Source organism: Calidris pugnax, unplaced genomic scaffold, assembly GCF_001431845.1.
Source record: "Calidris pugnax isolate Ruff unplaced genomic scaffold, ASM143184v1 scaffold44, whole genome shotgun sequence".
In the NCBI taxonomy this organism is placed as follows: domain Eukaryota; kingdom Metazoa; phylum Chordata; class Aves; order Charadriiformes; family Scolopacidae; genus Calidris; species Calidris pugnax.
Genome location: NW_015094506.1, coordinates 33,769,764 through 33,786,422, shown reverse-complemented (window position 1 = coordinate 33,786,422; position 16,659 = coordinate 33,769,764). Strand labels below are relative to the sequence as shown.

Below are 16,659 nucleotides of genomic sequence, written 5' to 3'. Positions count from 1 at the left end.
TCTACTTCTATATAAGGTATTGATAGCAACACACGTATTGCAGGAATCCCTATTGCACTGCCATGGAGTTTGGTTTAAATCTATAGAGTCTGAGGTAATTCAAATAAATAATTGTTGTCCTCGTCAATATCTTGCTAGAGTTGTTCACACACACACTTGACACAAAGTCCTCTCAGGTCAAATCCAAGTCTCTAATTGATTTCCATGGGCTTTGGATCAAGTGAACAGCACTAAATCCTGCAAGGCATTCAGCACTCCCAGGTGCTGCAGCATTTGTTCATCTTCAATTGAAATGCTTATTAAGTTTCAGTGTTTTGAAGCTGACATAAATTCTCATCACCTTGTAGATTACGATCTTTGATTATATAAATAGCTAATCAAAATAGAGATGTAAGAAATAACTGTGAGTTTAAAGCAGCTCTTATTTCCACAGTTTTCAAGCTCTGTGATATTAGTGAACCCTCTGAACCTTTGGTACTTAAGGATATCTATCTTTTATCAATTACTCAAGATTCTTCAAAACAATTTAGGAGAGAAGTATACAACAGTTTATCTCCCTAATCTAAGCCTGAGCCAATCCACATTTAAGTCATTTCCATTAACTAAGAACATGAGAGGGCAAGATGAAGGAGCCATTTAGCCCAATGCACTATCAGTGGTCAGAAACAGATGACATGGGTAGGACATAAGCAAAGGTAAGAATAGATCTTAAGGACTTCCCAAGGCACATGATGTATCTTTCATATTTGATATGCATTGGTGGATATTTTGCCATTAATCTTAATAATTGTTTTTTCAGTAAAAAAAGAATGCAACAGTAATGGCTGGAATGTGGCTCTTCATCATAAGATGAAATTGTTCTCTCACAGCATTGTTTCTTAAAAATATTCTCCATTCCATGTATGAATGAAAAGTAAAAAATGCTTAGAACCGAGATCCCTAAAGAAATTCAGATTGAACTATCCAAATGTGTCATTTCATTTCAAATTTTTGTTCTACATTTATAAAAAAAAATGAATGGTTTTCATTCATAGATTTTTGGAAACAGGAAATTCATAAATTATATTTTCCAACTACATTTTCCTTTTATCAAAGTCTTACCCCCCAAAAAATTTCACAGAATCCAGAACAAATTTTCTATTTCCTTATGTGGCAAGGGTTCTTGAGGCTGTATTGTGAAACTTCTACAAGGAATATGAGGTTTCTTTTGGAAAAAGTTCCAGATATTTAGTTGAACATGTTCATGTTATCTTGATATTATCTTAATTTGACTGCAAAAGTTCTTTGCACCTTTTATAACTCTCTGATCAAATTCAGTAACAGTAAATAACGATTTTTATACTATAGTAACAAAAACTTGTGAACAGGTATATTGCCTTTCTACCTTGCACCACAAATCTGTCATAGTGAACCTGATTGGGAGACCATAGTACATGGAAAAGTTAGTGATCCACATACCAGTGAAACTAAGTGTCTTAGGCCTGTGCTGCACGTCCATCCTGGCCTTCAGGCTGGGCTGTGTCGCACAAATAACTTGTCCACGGGACTAAAGCCTACAAGCAGCTCAGTAATGGCAACTATGCCACCTGTGTGGCCCTGCCTCAATCTAAAAGTGCAGTAAAAATCTCTCATGAGAACATCCTTTTTGAATACAGCTGTTTCATTGTTAAAGAAGAGCAAAATTTTTAAAGTTATATAATAGCACAAAGGAGGATCTTCTCCCCAAGGACAGGGTTTGTGCAGCATGCCATGGGAAAATCCATCAAATGCTCCATGAATGCCCTGGTGCCCAGCATCAGAGGGGACATAAGCTTTACTAGCTATCTATATTACCCTTTTTACTGTACCTTATTAAAACAGCGATTTTATTAAGCCATTTGTTGTTAGGCCTTCCTTGTTGAGATCCAGAAAGAATCCTGCACCATTTCTCTCACCTTCCATCCCACCACCCCAGCCTGGTGCAGAACACCAGTCATTATCAGGGTACTCTTTTGAAGGACTAGCAATTCAAATTTCTAAGACTGTCTTCAGCTATTTCTTAATTTCCATTAAAATAGTTAGGTAAATAATTTCTTTGCAGATGTGTTGCATGAGTCGCTGTTCTCAATCTATTTCTTAATGCTGGGGAAAAACAGTTGGCTTATTAAAAATACCACTTCAAGTCCCAGAATTATGAAAATAAATACAAGGTCTTGATCAAAGGACAACTTAGGACTCGGCAAGAAGCTTAAGAAAGAAGCTACGTTTTCAGCCATCAACATCAGTCTTCAAGAATGTAAAAAGCATTTACTTGAACAAAAAAAGGGAGGAGTACAATTTTTAAAATATAATTAAATCAAAATCAATTTCTCCAAAGTATGAAATAACGACTGTTGCCCCTTAAAGGAGAAGCAAATTTTCTGTAGTGGTGCAGTGGTGCAGGATAGTACTTTTGCTTTAGAACTTGTTTGGAAGTTTATGATAAAGCTTCCCAGCTGAGGGGAAAAAAAAAAGAGGAACTATTATTTCTTCTGCAGTTTATCCATCTCTTTCTATGAAAAAAAAAAAAAAAAGTTTAATATGCCATTTAGTGCATAAAGGAACATAATTTCATGAAATCTTACACAAAAGAGAAACATACGGAGGGAAATGGGGTTATTTCACACTAGTATAGAAGTGTACTAGCTGGCAAATTTGAGATTTGCTGCTCTGGAAAAGCAGAACATGAAGATTAACTAAAATGAGTTAAACCAAATCATTGCTGATAACAGGATTTCATACCAAATTACAGAATTTCCTCACCAGAGAGATTGGTATGATTTGCAGAGAAATGAACAAAGTTCAGAAGGCAAATGAGAAAGTAATAAACTCTGAAGCAGTTTTGACCATAATCCTCTCGTGTGGCTCTCAAGCTTCTGCAGTGCTCCAGTCTGGAGGCAGCTTTAAAGACAATGGTAATTTTTAAATTGTATTAAATATGAAAATGAATGCTGCAATGAGGAGCCGTGTCTCCACTGAAATTTAGTTTAGTGTATCTCTATGATTTTCGGTGTACTACAGAGCTATGCATTGGCAATGCCTAACTCCAGTCTAAAGCTCTGACAGCTCCTGGAAGATGCTAGAATAATGGCATGGGGGAACATGCTTGACACCTCCCCATTGGGGAATAAATATATTAACCTGGTGGCACTTTAAAAACGGACAGTGGTGAAACAATTAACAAAACTAATGTGAATCAGTTGAACAGGAAGAATAACAGGAATAGTTTACAACCTTTTGAAGGTAAGGCTTTCAAGCTCTCCATATCTTAATGCAAAAACATTCCTATTTGGAGAATGAATTCTTTCCTGCAGAAAATTACAATGGATACTTAACTAATTTTTTCTTTCAGTTTTCTAGAGGTTTTTTTCTAACCAGAAGAAACATTAGAACCCTTCATTTTTTTTTTTTTAATTTAATTCTTTTTTGGTGGTGTTTGGAAAAGTTAAAAAATTGGCAAAAGCACTGAAATGGCCTTGAAAGTTACACAAAGCAAGAAAATTTTGAGTGTAAATGTAGCAGACACACTTCCTTTTTGATTAAGTGGGAATTGTCATCAAATCCCAAGCACATACTCTACTATGATCTCTGAAAAGAATATGTTATGGGCCTTTTGGAGTTATATAACCGGGAACAAGGAGACTAGACCAAACTAGTTAGACATGAAGGCTGGGATTTCTTTCATCCATTTCACTTGGTATTTAAATATTTAAGTCTCTGCTAATCATAATAAATTTCATTTACACTCAGTGCAGAGGAACGAGCACCTCCAGATGCCTGCTTCTCTTCATTACTTCCTAAGTGAGACAAGGATGACTAGTTCAGAAGGAGAAGTTAGGGCTTATAAATACCTCCCAGAGATGGTAACCAACTGGCAGAGAAATAAGTTTGAATTCCACCTCCAGATTCTTCTATAATAATTCTATTGTACAGTATGTCCTGATTGTCTCCTTTTAAAAAAAGGGATGTCCTACTTGTCTCCTTTAAGAGTTGTACGTCCTGATTGTCTCTTTTAAAAACCCACACAGCTAAGATACAATGTATAAATTGTATAGCTATATCCTTGCACACAAACATAGGGACTGGGAAAAGAACTGTATACAGACAACACGAAAGGCTTATTTAAGGAAACCTTTCTGCTGCATTTGGATTTGTTTGCTTTGAAAACAAAGGAATTTCTCAGTATAGCTAGTGAGCTGGAAAATAGGTATCAGAAAGTATATTAAGGCAGAAGATACACCACAGACACTAAAGAGATGAACCAGCCTGTTTTGTGGTTGAGTATCTTTTAAACCCACTTATATGGATCCCAATCCATAGTTCAAATTATTGTCCTGCCCAGTATTCCACATCATCTAGCACTTTTCTATGTATTTATTTTATTTGTTTGCAAATATGTTGCAAACAGTGCACACTAAATGTGGTGGCTACATAGAGAAATAGGGAAAGCGTGCATATCTTCTGGGAAAGGGTTGCAAAACCCACAACCTCTTTCCTACTGCATGGCCAAACCCACTGTAAATTCACTCCATGGATCACTGCCTAACAGACATCGTGGTGTACTCATGGTGTGAAGAGGGCTCGGGGCAGAGAGTGGCCAGAAGGCAGTTTGCATCCAAGAGGACTTGTGCAGTTCACTCCAGGCACTCTTTTCTGTCTCCTCCTAGAGACCTGAAACAAAACTGGTTCCTATCTCCCCCTCCCCACCTAGGTTTTTATCCTGCATTTGCACTGCTGCACAAAGGTGTCTGTATTTTAAAATCACTGGTCGTGTGTGCCAGATACAACTAGTCAGCATCATCTGTGGTCTGCAGCTGTGCCTTTCCCCAGAGGAGAAGACAGGCTGTCACAGCTCTGCCAGTACAGCAAGAGGCTGAACTGTGCCGAAGAGCTCACCAGCATGACTAGAAACTTTGCTTTTCCCGTGAGGAAATTAATGCATTACACTTCAAAAGTTTGAGCCTCGGAAGGAAAGAAACTGTAGGTTAATTGAGTGGTAATGGTTGCAGTCTTTCAGCAGCTACCAATTCTGCAATGACCTGACTGATGTGGGGTGAAGGGAGAGAGGTGCCAGAAGTAGCACATCATCCAAGAAGGACATCATATGTTTCACTTATTACACTTTTTTTTGGTAAGAAACTTCCTTTATAGAATTTACCTCTAAAACACAGCACCTTTTGACAGATTAACATCCTATAGGTCACTTATTGTGTTCACAAGCAAATCAGATAAAACTTGAGCTTCCCTTTCACTTGGAAAATTAATTAATACTGAGCTTGTCCAATCATTAAGCCAGTTTATGGATAGACTTGCTCTAAAATATCTGTCCGTGGGGAAGCATCAGTTTGTACTCTGAAGTTTTCCATCCATGTCCCAAAAAGGTAAATACTAACTAAATTCTCAGTTACTGTAGAGTTAATAATGCAAATTTTTGAAGTTTCATTTTATATAAATATATATGAAATAAATACAAGAAGTAGCTGCACCTATAGCTTATCTAGCTCTCCCTAAGTGTACAACAAGAGGTTTATTTACTCTAGTTCTGCCTGTCCCTGGTCCTTGCTATCTATGTCGCAACATGGATTTGATCAACTGATGTAAACAAATGCATCAATAACCAAAGCCAACCAAAAATTTTGGAATATCTGAAAATTCTCAATTCTGTAAGTGATACAAGATGCTGTGGTAGTCAAATTACAAAGTTGCTGTTAAAAAGAGTTGTTGCTAAAGAATTTTTGGTACTGCTGTGCTTTCAATAAAAGGCCACAATTCTTAACCTGCTATTTACCAACAATGAAGTGATTAGATAGCCTAAAACAAAAAAAAAGTATATACCCTCTTTACAGTCAGATTTGGAAAGCATCTTCAAGCTCTCTGCTTTTTGTTCCTCTGTGGAAAGCAGAAGAGTTTGGGGACCAGCATGTTGCAGCTGTAATCCACCGTGTCAAAGAGCATCAATTTTGTTCCTAAGCAACCCTGCACAGTGCAGTAGTAGCTGTCCATAGCTGATAAGGATGCTCAGGGAATTGTTAACTGCCTGCAAGTGGGAGAGATGAAAGTTGCAGAAACTGAAAGTAAGGCCACTAATACAGTAACAAAATTCCTCTTTGGGTTTATAAAGAAAGGAGGAGATGAACAGGCACAACAGTGAAAAGTTAAGGATCCCACTCACATTACATACACTCTCACACAGAAAACTCTCTTGACTGATTTACTGAGAGAAGTGATGAGTTAGGATGCAGCAGACACTTCCAGACTGAGCCATTACACGACGTTACATTACGTCCTTTACAACCTCACAGTCTGATTCTCAGCCATTCACAAGGAATGCCTGGATGGCCAAGCTTGCAAGCGATAACTTGAAAGACTGTTCCCTGTGTATCAGCCAAAATATTTTGAGAATCTGCCAGTACAACGCAAAAAAACCCATGTCTCTGGATACACATTTGAAGAAAGTTGGGATTTGGCCTCAAAATAATGTTTTCCAAAATAACAATGAATCAAAGCATGGTGATGTATTATCAGAAAATTAGATCATTATAAGTACCTCTATGAAGTTTCACAGCTATTTTTTTATCCAAGGTGATTTAAAACTGTAGTGGAATATACTTACTTTATTTCAATTTACCAAAGTAGTCAGACTAATTAAATAAATTCCTAGAAGTTTATATTGTCTGCTATACCAGAAGAAGTTTTATCTATCTAAGGAAACAGAGTCTTCAATAATCACGCTGACAAATTTATTTATGCAGATACAGATTTTATATTTTTCTGTTTTAATGTTCATATTATGTTATATTCGATCACATTTAGAAAAAAAAAATTATGCAAGTGTTCCTAATCTTGGGAGTTCTGCTCACATGTTAATTTTTGATATGAAGCTTTAGTGCAAGTGGTAGTTAATACAAAGCTGAGATAGACGCCATCTGGATAAGAGTCAACTCGCAAATCACAATGTCTCCTCAAAAAGGAAGAACTGTGTGATACATGATGCTTACCTCAATAAAATAACTTTTTATACAAAGAATCAGGAAACATAAGGGAAATTGTGTTAAGGAACACAAAATTAGGTAAAAATCAACTAGCAGAGCTATAGACCATCCTTGCAAAACTCATACTATTGCAAAAAAGAAAAAGCAAATACAGGCAAAGTACTTCTCAAACCTCCCACTTATGTCTACAAACACTACACATAAAAAATGAAATAGAGACAAAATAAAAGTATTTGCCAGCACTCCAGAGAAGGGTATGAATTTGTAGTGGTCAAACTTGAGACTTATGGATTACCTTTTCTTACCACACATCAGCATCTTAGCAAATTTACTGTATATAAGCTAAATATGAGACCTATTGAAACCAATCAATCCTCGGGCTGGAGGTTTCTTTGAAAAAATTGAATCTCCTCCCTCGCACTGTTTTGTAATTTTTTACCCAGTTTCTAAAAATATTTTCATTAATTTAATAATATCTGCATGTCATAACTCACGTTTCTTGCGCATCTTTTCATGCTGAACTGTTGGTTTGAAAAACACAGAGACAGAAAATTAGGATCAAAAAAATCTGTTTTCCCGCGGATGCTTTACATTACTCTTTCAATCATTTTTCTCAAATTACTTATTCCTCTTTCCTAAGAATACCATACACAGCGCTCTACCTCCTGCTACACTGTTACATGAATATAGGGCATATCATATTTTAACAGGACCTTAAGCCCTGTAAGATCTATTTGATTCTGACAGGGGTAGGACATACCCGGAGTCTCAGAAGAATACTCCCCTTATCCTAGCAGTTTTTCTTGTGTCCATAGGACCATGTTCTCTAAGGTGACTGGGTACTTAGTTTCCCAGCTTCCTTGCTTTCAACTGTTCTCCTTTGTGTTTATCAGCACCTAAACCTGTCTTGAAAATTCAAGCTGGGTGCCTGTCTGCATTTCGTACCTAAATGCCTTTAAAAACCTTCCTTGCAGTGCTTGGCTCCTATAACTAATAAACTCAGGAGAACTCTGTGTCTATAAGACTTGACTTCATCATTAAGTCAACTGGATCAAAGAACCTGTAACATGGATGAAACTGAAAAAATGGGGATGAAGTGCAAAATACCGCTTCTAAATACTTTAAATATGCAAAATTTAACTTTGTTCATATTAAAAATGTTTTTGTAGGTTTTTAGGCAACCTCTCATTTTCTGTTACAGTGTGGGATCAAGCTATATTTAGGCACATTTACACAGTGCCTCCAAAGGCTTTCGCCTTCAGGATGGAGACCTGCAGACAAGTAGGGAACAATACCAGCAGTGGAATATAGGAAAGGAAACTGTTTTTTCTAAATACAAAAAGAACAAGATTACCTATATGAATAATTTTTTCTTTAATATTTTTATATCTTTTTATATTTAATATTTACACAGATAGCAGTCGTTTAATGTTTTGTTAGCTTTTGTAGATTCACTTAAATACTAGAATCTGAACTGACGGTAGTAGGGACTCTGTACTGATGACTGAGTACATTAAGATATGCCTTCTAATAATGCATAAAGTGTGTCTATGCCGGTGTGAAAAAAAAAAAAAGAATGCAGTCTCATTTGAATTATAATAGAGCTGAATCTTTTTAGATTTTTTTTTAATGAAGCTAACATATTCTGATATATCGGTGACTGATATATTGGTCACATGATCTTCATATGTGCTCCTGTTTAAATCTCAACCTTCATACACGAGATACCTGAGCAAATATTTGTATCCAGTATTTTTCTAGGGAACACTTACACCTGTTGCACATCAAAAGCAGTATTTTGCATTTCATCTGAATTCACATTTATTTAAGTTTATGCTGTGGAAAAAATTCAAATTTCTTTGTGTACTTTGGTGAAAATGGATTTATTTTGTCAAAACAAAACACACAACATTTTCACTTAAAAGGGGGATTATTAAATATTGCCAGAGGCATGGGAAGATCCAAATCATCTGCTTCAGCAAAAAATACATAAGAAATAATGGTAAAAATGAGGGTACTAATTGTGATAAGGGTCGAAGTACAAGCATTGTAACTATTATTGTTCCAGGAAACGTAGCATAAAGCTATCATTTCAAAGCACTGTCTATGAATTTAAAAACCTCTCCTCCGCTGCATGAACAATGCAGAAAAAAAGATATTTTAAAGACTATGTCTTGTAAAAAATCTATGCTCCCATCTATTGCCCAATAAATGATAGGTACGGAAATATACAGAATCTTTTCCATCACGCTGTCAGCGCTGTTGTCAGGTAACTGATGAAATCTGATAAAAACTGAATCTAAACTTTGTTTCAGTGTTTCTAAATTATATCCCCTCTTTTGAACAATCTATCCACTTAACTCCTGCTGAACCAAATTCTTCTCTCATCAGCTTACCATGATGCAAATTATGAACTGCTGTCAGTGGACTACAGTGGCATAAAAATCAAGTAATAGGAGCAGTTCTTTAGACTTTTATTTCAAATGTCTGAGAAGTTAATTGACATCCTGAAGCTGTAAGATGTTATCAACTTATTTTGGATAATTATTTCTATTTCTGCAGAAATAAAATGTTCAGAAATACAGTTTCCATTTCCAGATTTTTATTTTTTTTTTCACAGTAGCACTATTTCTAACACTGTATTCAGAGATTTATATGGCTTTTATATTGCAAATTTTTCTTCTTAGGCAGACACAATGATGTGAGTCAAGTACGGATTGTCATCACTCAGTTTGAACTTCTTCAGTTCGATCACTGAGGCTTTCACTAAAATCACAATATTCACTGAGGATTAGTTGAATGATAGGCCATAATTAATAGATCAGGCACCAGTCATAATTACTCTCTGAGTCGATTTGTTCTGCTGTACTAAGCATATTTCTTTGCTACATCCTGGCCCACACCAATCTCATTGTTCTTATTTTTGACTTGCAATAACAGCAAGGAAACAAAATTCCATCTGTTTCCATGAAAGGAGAAAATAAATTAGATTCTGAGCAGAAAGATCTATTTGTTAAACATCACCTTCATACTCTTCAAAACTGAAGTAAGGAAATTCATGCTCAAGTAAAATGAGTGAAGTAAACTAACTCCTGTTCTTCTAAGAGATCTTCAGGACTTTTTTGAACAGGAAAGTTTGTCCCAGATGCAACTAAGTAAGAATATAATGACTTCTGTTCTCTGTCAAACCAACAACAGCCTAATACAGCTGCTTTTTTTTAGCAAACACAAACTACTGCCGTCAGTATTTCAAATTCTCCCTGGAGCCCTGTATGAATATCTAGTAATGTGCTTTGAAGATGATTACACTACACTTTGTCCCTCCTCTGTTATATAGTATCCTATCTATTCAGGCTAAGTGTCTCTGCTGTGAAGAGAAAATAGATTGAGATAGCAAACATGTTTGTAAAATACAAAATTCACTACATTGTATACAAGAATAGAAAAAAAGGAAAACGCTATTTGAAACAGGGTTGAAATACCAAATGAATGAATGAGCCAAGACATAAGTATGAGATACAGAAATAATATTCAAACTTTGCTAATCTTTACCTTTGTAATATTTATAAGAGCGTTTCTAAACTTTAAATTAAATTGTCCATAAAACAAAGATTTCTAATTTTGTGGTCTCTTGTTAGATTTTATTGAACTCAATTATTTTAATACAAGTTCTGAAGAGATGGATGTTTTCAAACAAACCTGCAGAGAGTATAAGAAACTAAAGGCACTCACAATGGTCAGAAGAGGAAAACAAGATAATGCATGTGGCATTTGGGAAAAAAGTGATGCTGTAGAAATTTTATGATGCTCGTAAGGAAAAAATCTATCAAACAAAGGTCAGAAAAAAAAACCCTGCTATAAGGAAAGTTCAGGTCAAATGAATGACAATGATGATGAATGAAAGATTTGATCTACTGGTGAAAGAAGTATGAGGAATCTAGAACAAAGAAACAGAAAAAATAAAGCCAGAATAGTCTTAATACAAATGTTAAACTCGTCTTGAACAAGGGAGGAAAGGCGCTAAGCCAGCAGACAAATTCCCAAACAGGAAGACTATGGAAAGTGGCAGTTTGAAAGAAAAGAGAAGAAAACAAATAGGGATGCAATAAGAATGGAAAAGGAGTGAAGATGGGAGACAATGGAATGTACAGGAGAATGAAATCTATCGCCCTATTCCCCTCACCATTTCAGGCTTTCTGTTGTCACATTCAGTCACCTGCTTGATTATATAAAGTCTTCAGGGAATTTGATATACCTTAGATGGGTTTCCTCATACATTATGGTCTATTTTAACAAATAATGGAAAAGAATAGCTGGTTTATCTTTTCTGGAAGACACATGTCCAATTTATATAATCAAAACAAATAGATTAATAGTCTTGTGTTTAAGCACCCCTTCATAAAGTTGTGCTCATTTACAAAGGTCTTGTGCGATTTGACAATGCTTTTCAATATAGAGCCTATAAATATAGAAGTTAAAAATAGCAGTGAGGCTTTAGAACTAGTCACAGAAGATCACCATGTTCCTTATTTAAAGTATAATATCTTTATAAAACATTAACTACACTATAGCTCTCCCTTACACCATCAAAACCTTACCAGCTACTCTAGTAGTTGCTGGCTAGTGACAGGGCAGAAGGAAAGTTATTAGATTATCATGTTATGAGGTGACAGCAGAAAGTGACATAAGTGTGTCATTATGAATGCAGATATTCAGAAGCCCCCATGTAATCTGCCAGTCCCAATTTAATAGACCTGAGCTTTTTCTCTGCCAGGTGTTACACTACCCTGTTTCTTGACCTTTATGCCCCTAATTTCTATGTTTTTCATAGTTATCTTGACTCTCCACAAACTGCTTTGTGATCTCTTTCAATTTTATTCTCTTGCACCATCTTCTCCCTTGTCCCTGTGTTACTTTTGCTTTTGCTACAATTAACACTGATAAAACACTAGTTTGAAATTTGAAATCAGACAGCACAGTTTCTGGCAGAGTGCATGCTGTTATTCTGGAGTAGTCTTTTTGTCTCTTATCTCTTTCCCTTCAGCCTTTATCTCTTTCTCGCTCATTCTTTCTTCCCTTCATTTCTTTCATATAACATCTCTATGTACAACTAGGTACTACTGGAGTTGAACAGTCAATAAGTTAATAGCTGGGATATCCTTGGAGGCTGAAATGTAGTAATATTTGAAGTCACTGGCACTCTGCAGAGGAAAATGTAATCTATGTTTTTTAAAGACACTTTAATTGCTCAGCAATCATGCAGAACTGAGAAATATAGCTCTGCTTCCAAGATAATAACTCCCCAAATTGCAAAGGTCGCTTACTCAATACCCTTGCTATCTAGCAAAATATGAGAATGACACCAAAACTCAAAACCCCAACTTTACATTGATCTATTAATCAGTATTAGCTTTCACATATTTTTGTAATGTTTCATATAACCTGCTGTGTGCCACTGTCATTTAAAACATAAAGACTTCATCTAGCTTTGTTGCTAAAAGAAAAAAGGTTGCTCGTATGCAGTCCATTTATATATCCCTGATCCAGCTAAAACTAAAAATAAAAATGAATGAGAGTTCTATATGAGTAAACGGGTGAGAAGCTGTAGCCACAGAGCAAAGGTAGCAGTACTAATTACAATCAGCTTTCACTGACCCGTGCTGCTTTTCCTTGTAATTTTCCTCTCTTTTTTGTGTAATTATTCCATCAACTAAAAAGAGCTCAAATCTTTTATTATGTTAATTATACTTAAATCAATCATAGGTATTTAACATTTAAACATAATCTTTATATGGTTATCATGATGTTATTAAAAGACATAATGTAGCTAATGCATCGATTAAAGATTTCCCAAAATCTGCGATGTCTGTCATATCTTATAATCATATCTGAACTCCTGAGGGTGAAACTTTGGATCTCTGTGCAACCTGCTCAAAACTTTCTCTGTGCAAACTATCTTGAAAACGAGTCAAGCATGAGTGTATTTTTTTTAACCCTTTCTCTTCCTTCCCCTCAGGACCTAAATATTGTATGGCTGTGCACTTAAAAATAGGTTCTTAGGCTCTATTTAAAGAGATTTTTAATGACGTTCAAATCTCATCAGTACTTTTGAAGATTTACTCGATAATACCTCAAAACCTGGAACTATATAACAACACTCTTTTGTGTGTGCGTGTGTGTTTATGTGTGAAAGAAATCAACAAATCACATAAATGTCAAATGGATACCGTACCCACGTCACAATCCATTGCAAACTGGCCACAAAACTGGAGACACAACTGTGTTCAGCACCATGGACAGGTACTGCCCAAACTGTCCATAACCGCAATCGCCCAAAACACACATTTCATTACAAAAAACACAGACCAGCTCCTGCTCTTTTAGAACAAGATGATGCACTCTAAATACTGCTAAATTCTTAAGGCCCAACTTGTTGAAATCATCACAGTTCTAATTAAAAATATGTAGCTAAAATGTCAGCATGAGAAAAACACAGGACTATGGAACTAGTTGGCATGCATAACTTGTTCCTTCTGCTAACTTGCCCCTTCAGTTTGTCTCTACCAGAAGGAAACAAAATCCAAAAATTCCAGGGACCTAAAAAGCAGATTAAAATCCCCAAAGCTCTCGTCACTCCTTTTTAGCATAACTTGCCCTTACAAGCAGTATGAAATATTTACAATGCACTATATTTATCTTCATTTGTTATATGATGCTGAAGATAAAAGTCCTGTATAAAAAATGGTGGCATAGGACAGTCCCTTTATCTTTTTCAATATTTTCTACATATGCTTCCCAACTAAATTACAATTGCACATAATAAATCAACTTTTTCACAAATTTAATAATGCACTTTCATTTTGTTAAATTTAAAAGTTATACATGTTTCATAAATCTCAGCAGTCCCAAGGAGATGTGGAAAAATGTCTGACTAATAAAATGATGGGCTTTGTCTTAATGAAAGTGAAAAGTTTGTCTTTTAATATACATAATTATTAAATAACTAGAGAGTTTCAACAAATTTTCAGTTGGACAGATGATACCCTACAGCTCAAAATTAAGAATAGGGGAAAAAATTGTCTTCTCAAATTATTCAAGCTTCTAAATCCCTGTTGTAATTACAGACAAATGCATTTTACAAATCAGTGCACAGAATCAGCTGGTACAATATGACTCTGGTATCAGAGACTTTATAAAATAACACTATCTCCCGTCTGTCCACTAAACTGCATTGGGAACTAATATCAACAGCATTGTTTAACTCCTGGTTCTCTGGAAGGCTTTATATTGCCATTGGAATTACGTTTTTAGACGTATACTTGATCTGTCATATGTCTCACACTTCTTCAGATCATTTTCCAGAGTCTGTCACTGGTCAAGGTATCTTGACACTTGCCATTTACAAGTTACACATTCATGGAAATCAATGGCAATTTATCCAGTGTCTTAAATATCAGGGGTTTTTTTTTGTTTTGTTTTTCTTTTTCTTTTTTTTGTGAAGATTAAGGTATCTATATCTGGTTCACTTTAATGAAAACAAATCACTTCGTAATACCAAACTCAATATCCAAGTCTACATCAATACATCACTTCAAACAAAATGGCAGATCCACATACTTTTATGCATGAAATTAAAAGATCGCACTTGGGTTCTTTTTCTAATTATCACTACTTTAGCAACTCTGTAGCAAGTCCTCTCAGCAAAGACATTAGTCTATTCAAAATCCACTGATAACTCACAGATACTCATAAAATATTCCAAGTAGAGAATATTGCAAATAGAGAAAATTGCAAAGAACCCAAGCAGTTTCAAATAGTTTGGGTTTTGTTGTTTGCTTTTTCAGTTTATCTGCAGTTTTGGGGTTTGGGTTATTTTCACTTCAGCAACACTTTTAACTCACTTGCATGAGTAAAACATTTAGAAAGTTCTGTAACAAAAACTTACCCTCACATTTTTTCTACCAACACTTCTTTTTAATTGAGCATTTTCCATTTGTGCCAACACACTTGTTGAAATGTTGGCTGTAACCAAACACCAGCTGCACTTACCCCAGTGTTGTCATGGTGACAATGGTGTACCAGAAGGCTGCAGGGATGCTGGTGAACTTGCTGGCTGATGAACCTTTCTCTGCATAGTACATGACTGTGGCAAAGATGATGATGGCCATAGTGAGTGAGAAGAGGAGGAAGCCTAACTCCGAGGCACAACTTTTCAAGGTGTAGCCCAGGATGCGCAGCCCCTGTGAGTGGCGGGAAAACTTAAAGATCCTGAAGACACGAAAGACTCGCAGTGTCACAAAAGCCCCACTGACATCCTCATTGTCTGTCATCACCAGACCAATGTAATATGGCATGATGGCGACCACGTCAATGATACTCATGACACTGCGCACGAATTTGTAACGACTAGGGGCCGCCAGCAGACGTAGGAGATATTCAACTGTGAAGATCATGACACAGGCAGTATCCAGACAGAAGAAAGCCACAGCATAGCGCTCTCCACAGGGCAGCTCCTTGATGCGACCCGGGCTTACCCCACAGGGCACTGTCTCCACCACATTGGCAATAACAGAGACGGCAATGAAGAAACCAGTGACATAGTAGAAGACCAGAGCCAGTGTACTGGTGTGTGGATTTTCAAAGGCCCGCCACATCCTCTGCCGAGCTGTCATTGAGGGCAGGGAGCTCTCGGCTGCATGGTCCTGGTCAGCATCATCCTGCAGGCGCTCGGCATTCTCACGCCGGCGATCCTTGTACTCCTCATAACAGCAGTCGCCAATGATCTCAGGGATGATGCCAAAGAAGGCCAGCTCCTCATCGTAAGCTGAGATGCACTCCTGGCGGGGATAATGAAGCTTCCCAGTACGGTAGAAGTTGAGAATGTGGCGGAAAATGTCGGGGTCCCGATCAAAAAAGTACTGCTGTGTCTCAGGGTGGTAGAAGAAGTCCCGCTCAGAACTGCCCAAGAGAGTGTCAGGGTAGCGCTCTAAGGTGTCCAGCCACGTCTGGAACTGGATGCCACTCACATTCAGCACAATCAGAGAGTCCTGGCTTCGCTTCCTCTCCTGCCGCGGAGCAGCTGGCATGGGACCTGTGGCCACTGGCATCCATCCTATGGCCGCTGCCCTGGCAAAGGGTAACCAAGCTGCTACTCCTGCTGCCATGGTCCCAAATAACTACTACAGCCGAGAGACTCAATCTAGAGACAGTTCTGCTCCAGCCACTAAAAGAGAGAGGGAAAAGAAAAATACAAATGCTCACACATTTTCAAGGCACCAGAATTTCTGAACATTGTTGTGATTGTCAGTATTAACCGAAAACCTCTTTGCTTCCTTTTTGCTTCCTCCCCTTTTTCACCCCAGAATATCCCTCTTCCAGGGGCTGCTTAGCCAGTTAGGATAATAAATCAGGACACTCAGAAACCAACGTATTCAGAGCAGCTACTCTAGCAGCTGGATCCTTTGGATACGAGGTCCAAAGGATGGAAGCAACGGTCCACACAGCGCTAACCCGGGGAGCCGGCTGGTAGCCTTGGTGCAGCGGTGCAGCCACCTGGAAGGAGATCTTCTTCCACGCGCGATGCCGCCTGTTCCCCCGCCCCTCCTCCGCTCCGCTCCGCTCCCCGCCCGCCGCCGGAGCCGGGCCGCGG

General features: G+C 37.3%; 1 protein-coding gene across 4 annotated transcripts in view; it reads right to left on the bottom strand.

The window, feature by feature from the left end:
* Positions 1-16,659, bottom strand: part of KCND2 (potassium channel, voltage gated Shal related subfamily D, member 2) — a 273,760-nt gene that overhangs the window by 255,212 nt on the left and 1,889 nt on the right. Inside the window, exons 1-2 of one of the 4 annotated variants that reach the window (XM_014964301.1) lie at positions 16,521-16,588; positions 15,060-16,233 (exon numbers count right to left, since the gene is read on the bottom strand). In XM_014964301.1, coding sequence (XP_014819787.1) covers positions 15,060-16,174 — 1,115 coding nt within the window. In that variant the 5' untranslated portion in view covers positions 16,175-16,233; positions 16,521-16,588. Of the gene's footprint in view, positions 1-15,059; positions 16,480-16,520; positions 16,589-16,659 lie in introns of those variants that run through there. The other 3 variants (XM_014964303.1, XM_014964300.1, XM_014964299.1) reach the window with 3 other exon arrangements.